The sequence below is a fragment of the Rousettus aegyptiacus genome, unplaced genomic scaffold (genome assembly GCF_014176215.1).
Source record: "Rousettus aegyptiacus isolate mRouAeg1 unplaced genomic scaffold, mRouAeg1.p scaffold_m13_p_1, whole genome shotgun sequence".
Lineage (NCBI taxonomy): Eukaryota > Metazoa > Chordata > Mammalia > Chiroptera > Pteropodidae > Rousettus > Rousettus aegyptiacus.
Window position 1 is genome coordinate 20,532,120 of NW_023416284.1, and position 14,806 is coordinate 20,546,925.

At 50.2% G+C, this 14,806-nt stretch overlaps 1 protein-coding gene across 4 annotated transcripts in view; it reads right to left on the minus strand.

The window, feature by feature from the left end:
• Positions 1–5,273: 5,273 nt before the first annotated feature.
• The window catches only part of TRIM62 (tripartite motif containing 62), a 29,616-nt gene continuing 20,083 nt past the window's right edge, over positions 5,274–14,806 (minus strand). For all 4 annotated transcript variants that reach the window (XM_016150523.2, XM_036220939.1, XM_036220599.1 and 1 more), the window contains exon 6: positions 5,274–7,601. In XM_016150523.2, the coding sequence (XP_016006009.1) occupies positions 7,051–7,601 (551 nt within the window). In that variant the 3' untranslated portion in view covers positions 5,274–7,050. The remainder of the gene's footprint in view (positions 7,602–14,806) is intronic.

Sequence of the window (14,806 nt, forward strand, 5' to 3'; positions counted from 1 at the left end):
TTTTACAATGAGCATAAATTATTTAATAATTTTTAAAAAGGCAAACCGTCAAACAACTTTCTTAGTCTTTGCCAGTTCCCTGGTTCTCCCCGTGCAGAATCTGGCTGGGTGTGGTCAGTGGGCACACTCAGGGGGCTCAGCTTCCATCTGGGCATCTTTAGGGAGGTACTCCCTCTGGTCTCCAAGATCCCTCCCAACTTGGAGACAAGGTGGTTTTGTGATTCCAGCTATGGCGCTGCCCAGTTCCAGCCAGCAAAAATTTTCTGAGGCTCTCTCTGCACCCAGCGGGCAGAGCTGGGGAGGCATGATCCCTGCCTCAAGATGCTCATGGTCTAGTGGCAGCAAGAGATGCATCCCGCTGCAGGGACCCACAGCATTGAGTTTTGCTGGACCTGAACAATTGGGACAGCTTTGCCTCTAGTGGGATGTGAAGGATGAGCACGATTTCAACAGGAGGACAAAAGAGGGCAAGGGGATTCATTCTAGTCAGGGGGATGAGTATCACAAAAGCAGAGATGTTAATTTGCTTAACGTTGTTTGGGATCCTAACATTCTAGAGTGCTCTGATTCTAACATTACGTGCACAGTCTTTCCCGCTTCCATAGGAAGCCTCTGGAAACAGAAAGGCTGTGTTGCCACTGGCCTGTATCAGGGTGTTGGTGAGGAGCGAGGGCTGAAGGCTGGGCCAAGAGTAAGACTTGAATTGGCTTGGTACATGGAGCCATTGTCATTTCGGACTGGGTCTGTGCCCACAAGGTAACAGCTGCTGTAGCGCTGCCTCTATGAAGTCGTAAGAAATCCCCTCTCCCTTCTTATCCCCATGTAATGTTTCCCCCACCTGCTCAGTGTGATGCCTGAAGTCCCACCACTAGTCACTCTTTGTGCACAGGTCAGGGAGAGGGCAGCATCTCAAACCATAAGCCAGTTACCATGAGGACTGCAGGAGGGTAAGTTTTGATGGAGGAATAGAAGGGATGGACGAGGCATTTTAGGAGTGTGACAGAGGAAGAGGGAGGGTACAAAGGTGGGGACTTTTTTGGCCAAACTCCGTGAGGCTGCCTCAAGTGAGAACCTTAGAACTGGGAGTTGGCCCATAATCCAGGACGCTCCATCCCACTTGCTAAACCAAAGAGGAGTGGACTTCTCATAGGATGGCAATGAAAGGGAGCTGGCAGTTTGGTTAGGGAGGGACTTCAGTCTGGGGTTTGCAGTGGAGCTCAGGGGTTCCACCTACAGGGAGTGAAAAGATAAAAGCCCCTTTTCTCAGAAACAAACAAACAAATACCAATTCCAAATTCTGTAAGCCACTCCAGATTCCAGGTTCCAGGGCTGACTCTAGTGCCGTGGAATCAGGGGCCTCTTTAAGACCCTCACTCCCTATGCCTTCACTTACCTGTGACTCCCTGTGGCTCCAGCAGCTGCCTGGGTGGCTTTGTCCCTGCTGTGGCTGGTGCTGGCTCTGAACTCTGTTGCCAGCAAGGGAGGTAATAGGTGTGGGCAGGCACCAACTGGCTCTGCCCTGGAGGAGGGACTGTTGGGGTTCAGGCCAATTCTCCCTTCTCCTCAGGAAGGACAGAGGAAGGTACCCACCTCTTGGTGGCTGTGGATGCGGGGGCCCTGGCTACTCCTCTTCTCCTTTTGCTCAGGCTCCAGGTTCCCAGGGAGTGGGAGGAGGCATCAGATTCCATACTGGGGAGATTAGAGGCTGTGTGTAAAAAACAAATAGCTGGGAGTCAGGAGACCTGGGTTGGGCCTGGCTCCACCCCACAGGTGTCTTCCCATTTGAGTCTCAGTTTTCTTATCCGTAAAATGACAGGGTTGAGATCAGTGGTCTCTCAGCAGCTGTCTCGGAGTCTGTGATGCTGACTAGAACGCTCAGCTGGGCTGTCTGCACTTCCTGACTCTGTGGCTTTTTTTGTTATTTCCTCCACTCTGAGGAGATGCAGTCTCCTGTTCTGAGGGAATCCCTACCCCCTACCCCACCTTGCTGACCTTCTCAGACATGAGGGTCCTTCTCTGAGCACCTCCATCCTCAGCCCTCCCCTGTCCCCTTCTGGCCAGCCCTCTGTGCTCCTTTTCATTGCTTGGGCAGAGGCCCTTTCAGTTGGCCATTCTCCTACCCCTGTGTGCTGGCTGGGAACCAGGATACCTGGGTTCTGGGTCTTGGTTCTGGCAATGGGCTGTATGACCTTGAGCTAGAAGCCAACCCTCTCTAGATCTCAAGATTGAGCTGGAGGATTTCCTAGGATCTTCCAGCATTCAGACTTGATCATATCCGGGACCACAGTTTTGGGGAGCTCATCAGGACCTGGCCTTTGTGCCTCTGCCTCTAGCCTCTTGAAAGGCCCTCCTTTGTCATGACATGAGAGTAGGAAGCCCTTGGGCATCTGGTCCAAAGTGTCGTTTAATTCCTAAAATGGGTGGGGGTCATTTTGTAATAGTCACAAATATTATAGAACTGTAAAAATTTTAAAAGAATATAGAAGACTCTCCTATTCTGTATCCAGGGTAAAAAAAAAGAATACAAAAATGTTATCCAGTTCACAGGAAAAAGAAAGGAAAATGAGGACATTTCAAAATAAAAGTACTTCCCCCTCCCTTATTTTTTGAAGGCTGTGCCTCTTGACTACATCCTCCACTCTTGTCTTATTTTTGCTCTGCTTCCCATCACGCCTTCTTCCCTTGTGTGTTTCAGGATTCTCCGTGAGACAGGGCCAGGAGGAATCATGGGTGTCCCAAAATAAGGAGAAATAACCATGCTCTGGTGGGCAATGGTGATTCAGCACCTTGGTCAGCACTCAAACCCCTCCTGCCCCAATCCCTCTCCTTGCCTCCTTCATTTAAGCCTTCTACATGACCCTTTGTAACTAACTGACTTCCTGATGGAGTGCTTGGGGAAGGTGAACAGAGCCAAGATCCAGGCAGGAGGGAAGGAAGCTAGGAATGCTCCTCGGGTGTGAGCTGTCTGCCTCCCAGGATGGCCTCTCTGGCAGGAGGGAAGGCTGGTCCCCAGAGGACCTCAGCCAAGCTCTGTGCTGCCGAGAGACCTTATTTTATCTGTTGTCTGTTCCTGCTACTCCCCAGAGAGAAGGATCCAGAGCTAATGGCTTTGTTAGGTGCTTAGTAGGCCAAGCCTTGAGACTTACATTAGATTTACAGAACCCTGGACCATAAGAGCCAGGACCTTGACTATCAATTAACTATTTACTCCTTCCCCAGTAGAGATAGGGAAATTGAAGTTCAGGGAGAGAGACCTATTCAGCTTCACATAGTACTTTCATGAGTCCACCCCTTGCCCCGAGGGAAACATGCGCTTTGGCTCACTTTCTCATCTTGACTCACAATTGCACAACTCCACAATGATGTGGAACCTGGGTTAAGTTCCCACTTTGGATCCCAGGGGGCTCACAGATCTGGGGGCTGCTGCCTGTCACTGAAGTGGTCTCCAAAGTTTAGGAGCATGTCTTGGGAGGGCCATTGAAGAATTCGACTTTAGATTTGGATGAACATGGGTTTGATTTTGAGATCTGCTGAGTACTGACTGTGAGTCTCCTGGGAAGTAATGTTTCTCCACTCCATCACTGAGAAAATGATACCAACTTCATGGGCTTGTCTCCATGTTAGATAAAGTGCAAAAAGTACCAGCACTTTGCCCGCTGACCACAAACAGGGATCCGAATGGGGTTACTGTCTATTGATTCTTTCCTGCCCTGAGTAAGATCTTTGCTGGTCCCTTCTTCCCCAAGGCTGCCTTTGCCTCCTATCTTCACTTACCTGTGTTAAATGTGGGTTCCCAGTATCAGTCGGACAGTCCCAGATGCTTTGATGCAGGAATTCTGGACACTTCCTATCTCTTGGAGGTGTTCTGATTTCCCGGACTCCCTAGTTCAGCATGCAAATTAGGCCCCTACAACTATTCCCAGATACTTGGAAACTGGGAGTAAAGACTGGGAAATGGCTAGCATTTCTTGAACCTAGTGCTGAGACTCTGGGTGGGAAAAGACAGGGAGGACCATGGAGGGGGTGCTTCTACCCCAGAGGACAGATTCAAGGAGCAAAGATAGAGGGGTGTGGCTTTGTGGGCGTCACAGGGATCTGAGAACATGGGGCGGGGTCAGGGAGGTTGAGAATACTCATCTCAGAACCAGGCCCCCCACCTCCAATTTCTCTGTACATAGGTATGCTCTCCATCAGCTAATCAGAGACTTTTCTGCCCTTAAGAACAGCCCCTCCCAATCCTTGTTCATGCCCCTCTTACTAGAATTCCAAACAAGTCAATGACTGGGGTGGTTCCCTCTCTTCTCTCCCTGCTTCCTGGTATATGTGAAGATTTGGTGCCTTGTAGAGTATCCAGCCTAACTTCCTCACTCTGAAGGTGAGGAGACTGAAGAAGGGAACTCCAGGGTACAAAGTGACTAAGCACAGAACTAAAACTAGGCCCAGGACACCTGTTTCTTCAGCTGCTGCCCTAAACAACTGCAGGGGGCCTCAGTAACCTTTCCATTTACAGCGTACGCAGCCTGTGTGTCCACATGCAGGGTTCTGCCTGACTCCAGGCCTGGCTGCTTCCACGTCAGTCAGAGGCAGAATGAATCTGCTTCTGCACAGCTGACCTGGAGACCTTCCTGGCCTAAGTGGTCCCACATCCCACATAAGATGCGAGGAGGAAAATAGACTCCTTAGTGTCAGAGTCTGCTCAGAGGTTCAGAAAACTCAAAGTTCCAGGCATTGGCTCTGGGAGGCGGCTGGAATCAGAGCAGAGGTTCCCTAAGTGCATTGCACTTTGCAGTTTACTAATCCATCATGTTAAGATTGGGTTATCATCCCAATTTTCCATGCAAAAAACACTGGAACCCAGAGAGGTTAAGTCATGTATCTGAAGTGACACAGTAATGGAGCTTGGATTCAAGCCCAGGTCTAGGGGAATCCAGAGACCATGTTTTTGTCACTGTCTCATGAGCTCCCGTCTGCTCCCAAGACTACCACCAACCCTTCTCCAGGCAAAGGCTGCCAGGCTTCTCTGGCTAGCAGGTGTGATATGAGTGCTGGTTTTAGAACTCGGTTCTAATCCCAGCTCCATCACTTACCACTGTGGGACACGGGACTGTAGGCAGATCATGTCCTCTTTCTGAACCTCATTTTTCTACTTCTGTAAAATGGGCATAATACTATCTACCCAGTAAGGTGCTTTGTGGATCAGACATGCTAATGTATGTACACTGCCTGAGACAGAATAGGGGGCCCTCTTTGTCAAAATGAATGGAACTGACCACTGATATCCTGTAACTTTAATACAAATTGAGTATAACTCACAAAATGAGCAACATTTAAAATAAAAATACCACTGGGGGTGGCCCAGATTCTGGTAGATGAAGGAGTGGGTTGAGACTGAGGATTTCTCCTGCCTAAGGGAGGCTCCTGTGGGCAGTAGTTGAAGTGAGAGCCCTCCAAGTTCAGCTAGTCTGGTTCTTTTGGGATGGGTGTGGCCAGAGACTCCGAGTTCAGAATTGAGGCTCCAGGACTTGAAAGAAAAGCCAATGCTGGAGAGATTTCAATTCAGTCCTACAGGCCCATACCTCAGGCTCCTGTCCCTGAGTAGGGACAGAGCCACAGAGCAGGACACCTGGAGCCTCTGCTGCTTCAAAGCCAAGGCCTGGAGGTAGGGTCCAGTGGCAAAAACCATGGATGAGCTTGTTCACCATCCATTCTAACTTCCTTCTAGTGAGCCTTTTTGTATGGCTGAAGCTGGAGAGAAGAAAAAAAACCTACATTTCCCAGACTCCCTTGCAGCCAAGGTTCTGGATCTGATTTGTGTTTCTCCAAAAAGAATCCCTCACAGGGATCTGAATTTAGGAACTAAATTGAATGGGAGAGAGGCAGACCTCAGGACATCCATTTGCTGGCACAGAGAGTAGGGGAGGGAGCACAGTTCTGCAGTTAGCAGCTTCTTGATGCAGTGGCTTCCTGCACGTGGGAGCAGCATTCTTGATCAAGAGAGATAAGATATATCTGGCGGCTGGGAGTTGTTCCTGGAAATTCATCAAAGAGTCTGCTTCTCCGGCCCTTCCAATGATTTTGCAAAGCCATCAGGGACCTGGTCGTAAATCCTGTCTAATTAAACTAGCTAAAGCAGCTCTTGTTTTCTACAACAGGATCTTAAAGGAGATAGATACCAGGACTGATAAGAGGTCTCAGCCAGTACTCAGGTCTTAACTAAAACAACAGCCTCCGAGCAGCCTCCCCACACCCCAGCCTGGTCACAGGGGGTGTGGCTAGACTCTTATCCAAGCTTCAGCAGACCTCTGTCATCTGGTGATGCTTGTCTTATGGCTGTCTTTAGGCTAATGGGCTCTGCATCAGCCTCGGGGTGTGCCATCATCCTGCCTTTGGACCTGTGGGCAGGAAGGTGGTGGCAGAGTGATGTTAACATTTGGGCTCAACTACTGGGGTCCTTCCACAGGCCAAAGCATCAATTCTTCCTGCAGATAAGTGGGGAAAACAGGAACCATAAAGCTCTTGGTCTAGAGGAGGAAGGAGAGGGTGGTTTTCAGGCCACCCTAGGACCATCTACTGCCTATGTCTACTGTGGACTGGGGTCATAGATAAAATGGCCCATCACTAGCTTGGTCATGGGCAAGTCTTAGACCTGGGAGCATAAGAGGGCTGCCAATTGCTGGCAACAACACTACGACACATCCTGAGGTCAGGGCATGTGGGCAGGAGGGAGACATAGGGAGACAGTCCCCTGACCCTGGGGGGATGGGGATGAGGGTTGGGCAGGGGCTGCCCTGAGGAGAAGCCATGTCACATCCTTGGACCAAAGCTGCATCCCTATCAAGGTCAGAGCTACAGAACATCAATGCTAGAAGAGTTTAGGAATCATGGAGCACAATCTCCACTTTACAGACAAGGAAAAGGAGGTTGAAGGGTAAACAACTGGCCTGAGATCTCAGGGTGGCCGAGCTGGGCCAGAGTCCAGGCCTCCCGCCTCCCGGGCCCGGCTCTTGCTGTTGGCCGAGGTACAGGCGCCCGCAGTCTCCCTCGGCCGCGCTAGATGCGGACGGTGTTGATCCGCAACGGCTGCACATTCTTGCCATTGGCGTGGCTCTGCCCCGGGCTGAAGTAGGAGCAGAGCTTGCCAGGGAACTTCTCGCGGAAGGTGTAGAGCCAGGACATGTCATCGGCGTTGTAGAAAATGAGCAGGCCTTGGTCGTAGTCCAGGAAGACGCCCACCTTGTCAAGCTTGTCGCGGACGTTGAGCCGCGTCCAGGGCTCGGTGCAGGCGCTGTACTGGTTGCCGTCGTGCATTACGATGCAGTAGAAGCCGCGGCTGGGCTGGATTTGGATGCTGCCCTTGCGGCTCGCGGCCTCGTGTGCCAGACCGATCACCCACTGGGTCTTCTCTGCCACTACCACTTCCCAGTAGTGAACGCCACCACTGAAAGCCTCGGAGCCCAGCACTGACACCTCCACGTCGAAGCGCTTTGGTGAGTCCTGCAGAGGCTGTGGGTGCAGGTTGCCGTAGGCCACAATGGTGCAGTCATCTGACAGGATCAGACGCTGGTGGGCAGTGCCTGGATCCAGGGTCAGGGCGGCTGGCACTGCAGGGGATGGAGGAGGGCAAGAAAATGAGCCGAGAGAAGACTATGGACCCATTCTAAGGTGCCTCCCTAGGGTCAGGTTCTGGTTGGTCCCCAGGAGGCTGCGTGGTGCTGAAAACAAGCTTGCCCACTCTGGGCCTCAGCTTACTTTTTGTAAAACGGAATGGTGATGGCTGAGGTCCTTCTAGATTTAAGTTAGCTGCAGAAGAGCAGAAGATATGGCTGCTTGTTCACTGTGGATAGCCAGGGCATGGCATGTGGTGGGCACTCCACAAAAGTTTGTTGAATAAACCAGAATGAGGTCCACAATTAGGGAATTTCAGAGCTGGGAGGGAACTTAAAGATTAGCCAGGGGCTGAATAATCCCCCTGGGGGTGATCTGGAAGTTCATGTGAGTGTTAGTTGGGATCTAGGGATGCCAAATACCCTGAATGAAATCCAGTCCCCCAATCATTTTCAAATGTTCCACCAGACATTCATGTGCATGAGAAATCTTTTTTATAATGATCTAAAAATATAACTTAACTCTATTTGGTGTATAAACACAAAATACTTTTTGTACAGTTTTAATATTTAGTGACCATTTTGGAATGCTACGACTGTGTAAATTGGGGGAAGACTGAATTTGTTTTGTTTGGAACGTCACTGCAAATTGTTAATGTTTTTGGAAACTACATTGCTAAGAATGATCCCCCTGACTGATGTAACCTACCTGTTTTGGGCCGCATTTGAGGAAGAATGGTGTTTTACCTGACTACTTCTAGTGTTTTCTAGTGTGGGTGTGAGTGAACATGTACAATATTTTACTGTAAATAATTTCCTCCTGCTTTTCCTATATATTATACTGTACTCAGAGTATGTATATATGTATGTATATACTTGAAATTGTTAAAATGTCATTCAATCTTTGAGACATTATAAATTATTTGTTATGAGAAGTAAATGATGAGTCGAAAAAGGCTGAAAACCACTGATTCTAGGCCAACTCTCCTATTTGGCTGATGGAGAAAACAGAGAAGAGACGTGAGTAGTCTCAGGTGACCCAGCAAACATTGGCAGAGCCACGACTAATCAAGGCCATGTGCAATCCAGTTCCAGCCCCTTTCAGCCTATCTCTCACTCATGCCTCCACCCCACTCAGGCCCGAGGCCTTCACTCAAGGCTGTTCCTTTCCCAGTGCCTCTCTGTTTGTTGTAATCACCCCTCACAAGGCTCGATTCCAAGGCTCATCCTCTGGTTGAGGCATCCCGATTACCCAGCAGGTGGGCTCACTTTCCTCTGAGATTCTTTAACGTTAGTACCCTCTCCCAATGCGAAGTCCAGTCTTCTGTGCCCACGTCTTCCCAGGAGGGCAATGACTGTGTACTATCCAAACAAGCTCTTCCTTGTGTGCCCAGTGCATGGGGAAGATTTCTGGAAAGGCTCACCAAATTAAACTGACCCAGCTTGTGTTGCTCTTTGGGCAGGCAGTACAGGCTGGCCACACTGGCTTAGCAGGTCTGGCTCTCAAAGTCTCATGAACTCTGTTTACTCTTTCCTCCCCGAGGGAGCTGATGCCCAGCCAGAAGAAGGCGGAATGTGGAAGCGGCCCTCTTTAGCCTGGATGACCATTTACAGACTAGGGCAAGACAGGGGAGGAAAGGTGGAAAGGAGGAGTCCTGCCACCAGTTCATTTGGCTCTCTGGCGCTTTCCTTATCGGTGGAGCTGGGATACGGTTACACTTGACTGGAGCATTACCCCCTACTTCAGTCGCCTTGGTTGGCTGTGTACATGCACAGAAATAAAATGCCTCAATGATGGCAACCGTCCTGAACCAGAGCGACAGCCAGCCCCTGAACTGTGCCTCTGTCTGTACGTCCACTAATAAAGCTGACCGTCGACGTATCGAGCTCCTTCCATGAGATCTGACAGGAGTAAATTTAGTTTTGCCTTTTATACTCTTCTTCCCTGTTCTTAGAACTCGGAGGGCTGTATGGAAACAATTAGCCCTGTGAATAGAGAGGTCAATGGAAATATAATTCTCTACCCAGGGACACTGAAGAGGGGGAGCCATGAGAAGGAATTGGAGAATGAAAGTGTTACTCTGCTCTCTGACTGGTCACAGTGCAGCCTGTCAAGAGTTAGAAGGCTTCTGCCACATAGAATGTAGGAATTCCCACAGCGAGGTCAGGCGGTAAGAGGTGGAGGTGGGAGCGTATGTGTGTAGCGGGGAGATAGGGAGAGAAGAAGAATCTAATTAGACACAGGCCATGTAAATGTGGGTCATACCGAGGTGTCTATGGCAGAGGGGCAGGTGTGGGCAGTAGTTCTGCGTGCCCCGCAGGAACCCGGGCCTTATACCTGAGATGCCCAGGATGATTTGAGGGAACCAGCAACAGGTAGAAATTGTGGCTCAAGGCACTAGCACACGGGGTGGGGGCGCTAGCACACGGGCAGGAGGGCTCTGCCCCACACTCTTAGGCCTATGTAGGGCAACGGGGGCCACTTCCGGTGCCACTGACCAGCGTAGAGGGCTTCTAGGAGGCAGCCAAGTGGGCTCTCAGCGGTTCTGAGATTGGGACTAAAGGGGTGAGCTTATGTGAATGAGGAAATCCAAGACTGAGCACCAGGTCCTAAGCAGAGGAGTCCAGGAAATGGCTGAAGGCAGGGCCCCTGACTCATTGGGTGGGCCTAGCGGGAGTGGTGGGGGTAGGGGGGTATGCTATTCATTGGGCAGTGCTTGCAGTGGAGGCGGGGCTAGCGGTGGGGCCTGGTGTTTTAGGCAGTAGGCGTGGCCTAACTCCTAGAGGCTGAGGGCCACCTCCATCCAGGGCCTCCCACCTCATCGCAGAGGGTCCTGTCTTCTGGGCCTCCCTCCAGCCCTCGGGGAGGCTAGGGCTGGCAGAAATAACAAATAGCCTTGAGATCAGAGAGAGACCCAGAAGAGGACATAGCAACACCTTTTTTCCTCCACTCATCCTTTATCATCAGGAGTGGTGACAGACCCATTGAAACAAATCCAGTCCCCTGGGGTTCACTGTTTTACAGGTCAGAGCTCTTTTCTAGGTCCCAAGGCACTGTTTTACAAAAACAAAAAGCAGACAGCCCATCTGGTCTCCAGGTGGGTTCTCCATCCATTTAAGCCTCTCTGAGGCCTTAGAGTCAAAAGGCATTCGGGAAGAAGCAAGGGCTGCAGAGGCCCCAGGAAATGTCTGGATCATCATCAACCACACACTACCAAGCAGCAGAGAAACGGCACAGTCCAGCATCATCACTTGGCAAGTGGCTTGTACCTCTCTGTTAAGGACAGTGGCTTCGAGCCAGTAGAAGACCGATAGGACAGGAGATGCCATTGGCTCTTTCCTCTGGCCCAGCCTTAAAAAAATCTGGTCCCTCAGGCGTCCCACCTACTCAAATGCCAGCACGGTGCTGGCATTGGAACACTAGCAGATGGGAATTCCACAGCAGCCCCAGGAGCATTACATACTGTACCCATATTTCAGAAGAGGAAACTGAGGCTCCTAGGAGACTTTGAATTAAGTGACTGGCTCAAACTGCCACCTGGGCTAGAAGTAGAGTTGGAACTTGAGCTAAGGTCTTTTCACACATGCTCCTTCCTTTATGTGGCCCCAGAAGGCCAGTTCAGCAAGACCATCGGATAGTCACCATAACAACAAACATGTATTAAGTACTTACTAAGTCCCAGGATTATTACCACAAATAAATGATTTTTATTTTCTTACCTATCCTGGGAGATAAACTACACCTTCCTAATCCCTGTTTTTCAGATAAAGAAATGGGCTCAGAGAGGGCAGCAATTTGCCCTGGTCACACAGCTAGGTAGGCACTGAACATGCTGGAACCCAACATGAATGAAGTTAGATAAGCAGGGGAATGAGAAAACAGCCCAGGAGAGGGAGGTGATATGAGCAAAGGGAGCAATGCATGGTTTCCTTGGGACAGTGGCCACCTGGCCTGGCTAGGGAGGAAGTTTGTGCCTGGGAGCTGGGGCAATCCAATGTCCACTGAGGGGTGAGATGAGGTGGGGGTGGGGTGGGGGGAAAGGTGGATAGATAGTAAGGGAGAGTGAAGGTTTCAGAGCAGGGTTGTTATAAATGCTAGATGGAGTTCTCAGGTGACCCAATAGGAATTCTGAGCTGGAAAGGGACAGGCAGGAAGCTGCTAGAATCCATGGGCTATGTCCCTGGGGACTCCTGCCCCTCCCATCTGGACATAAAGGGCTTTGGTGCTGACAGAGGAGCCAGAGCGATTTCACAGGCCCTACAGACAAAGAAAGGGGCCTGGCTAACCAGGTCACTGTTCTCTGAACTCCCCAGGGGCCTCTGTCCTTGGCAGGATGTTCAGGGCACACGCTACTGCTCCTTCAGCCCCTCTCCCACAGGCAGCTTCCTCTGGGGCAGTGGTTCTCCACTGGGGTGACACGCCTCACAGGGGGCATTTGTCAGAACTTGGGGGGGGGGAATGGTGTGGCACCTAGTTATATAGAGACCAGGGATGCTGCTAAAACTCCTACCGTGCACAGGACAATCCCTTATGACAAGGAATCATCCAGCCCCGAATGTCAATAGTGCTGAGGTTGAGAAACCCTGCTCTGGGTCAAGCAGCAAGTTCCCACATCCATGTGCTCACCTGTGAGGGAGTCGAGAATGAAACACTAGCTTCCCTGTTATACAGAGAAGGAAACGGAATCTCAAAGGAGGAAGAAGTTTCTCCAAGGATGTGTGGCAAGTTCCTTCCGTCAACAAGTATTTATTGAGCACCCACTTTATGCCAGGCACTATTCAAATAGCTGAAGCGAGACTAGGATTCATTCATTACTTTACTCGTTTATCAACAGACATTTACTATGCCAGCTGCTGGGGATACATAGTGATGAATCGGATCCTGCTCCTGACCCCTCAGAGCCCACAGTCTATTGAGAGAGACAGCCACATAGACACTGACAAAACAATGAGACCAGGAAAGCCCAGGGCTACCTGGAGAACTCCAGGAAGGCTTTCCAGAGGAGATGTTTATAAACTAAGACGTGAAAGAGAGTAGGAATTAGCCATCAAAGATCAAGGTGTGTATAGAGGGTTCCAGGAAAAGGGAACAGTGTTTGTAGAAGTGTGGAGGAGGGAGAATATGGTTCATTTAAGACCTGAAGATGGTTCAGTGTGGCTGAGCATGATGTGGAGGGGAGAATGAGAGAATGGCAGGGCCCAGATCTTGTAGAGCCTTGACTGTCAGGCTGAGGCACCTCCAGGCTCCACTCTTCCCTGAGTGACAAAGCCCTCAGCTTTCAGCATCCAGATCAAACATCGTCTGTTCAGTGATGTTCAATACACCCTGGCTCCTCCTCTGCCCCATCCAGAGCTTCCTGTTGCTCCCCTGGGTTTCCTTGGCACCGCATAAGTCCCTTATCATAGCCTTTGTCCCACTGGACTGTCAGCATTTATTTGCCCATCTCCCCTGACCCATAAAAGTGCCTCGAGAGACTTTTAATGTTTGCAGATTGAAAGAATGAATCTGGACAGGTGGGAAGAGCTCTGACTGCCGTGCAACCTCAGGAAATCAGTGAACTTCTCTGAGCCCCAGTCTCCCCAGCAGACTTCCTGGGTTAGTATGAGGTCAGAGATGGCTGGTTAGCTTAGTGGGTCCATGGGCACAGGCTCTGTGATCTGACAAATCTGGGTTTAAATCCTGGCTGTACAATTTACAGGATATGACCATAGACAAGTTCCTAACAGCTCTGTGCCTCAGTTTCCTCGTTTGAAAAAATGAGGATAATAATAGTGCCTGCGTCTTAGGGAATATTCTCCTCTCTATCCTTTACTCGGCTCTAAAGGACATCATGCCTGACTCAGGAACACACAAGATTTCATGATGTCAATAGGCTGGAATCCTCGTGGGTTGTGCGATTTTGGGAAGGCACTGATCTCCTAGTCCCAGGGTCTACTTACTCTACTAGAAACTGTTCAGACCTTCTCTCTCAGCGAACCTCTCATTACCTCCTCTCGCCCGTCCTCCTCTTTGCTGATGACCTTGCTTCCTACCTTTCTTGGAAAGGTGAAGCCATCAACAGAGAATTCCCTCAGCACTACCCCTCTGCTCAGTGCCCATTATTCTACCTTCTTGGGGCTTCTAGCAGAGGCAGCAGCAGATCCTGCTCCTTGGCGGTCACTCCACCAACTCTCTCTCCTTCAGCCTCAATTCTGCCTTCTTCTCCTAGGTATTTCCTATCGCCCCACAAATACGCTGCTGTTTCTTGTCTTAAACAAACAGCCACTGCCACATTCTCTCTCCTTCCCTTAAATAAAAGTTCTTGAAAGCACTGTCTCCACTTCCTTCCTCCCATTCTCTCTCTCTTCAATGGCCTCCAATATGGCTTTTGCCCCTATTGCTTCACCAAAATAGCTCTTGGTAGAGTGACCAAAGACCTCCATGTTGCCAGAACTGGAGAACAGTCAGTTCCGGGTTCTCTCACACTTGGTGAAACAGCCTTTGCCACCACTAGCCACTCTCTCCTCCTGAAACCATTTTCTCCACTTGGCCTCTGTGACATCCTCGGTTTTCCTCCTACTTCTCTGGCTGCTCCTTCTTGGTCTCCTTGGCTGGGTCCCCCTCTTATCCTTGACTTCTAGGGGTGCCCCAGGAGACAAAATGTCAGAGTGGGCCTCTATCTCTTCCATCTACCCTCACTTCCTGGGTGAGTGATCTCATCCAGGTTCATTCGGTACTGTCCATGTACTGATAACATGAGCCCTGACCTTTCTTCGGCACTGCAGACTTGTCGTTCCAACTGTCTCTCCACATCAGCAGTGAGACAGCCAATCGGCATTGCAAACCTCACAGGCTCACAACTCCATCCTTCCGATCGGCTTGCCAAAATCACGTAGCCTTCCTTGTCTTCTTTCTCCCACACTTGAGATCCGATCTATTAGCAAATCCTGCTGGCTCTCCCTTCAAAATATATCCTAAATCCTATCACTCTCCACCACCTCCGCTGCCACTACCCTGCTCCACGCCGCATCATCTCACCTGGATTACTGTAGTCGTCTCCTAACCAGTTTCTCAGCCTCCACCCTTTACCCTCTTGTTTTTCGTCAATCCGGCAGCCAGAGGGATCCTTTAAAAACTCAAGCCAGCTCATGTCGCTTCACCACCCCAAACCCTCCAATGGCTCCCATCTAACTCGGCATAAAATTTAAATTTTTCACACTGG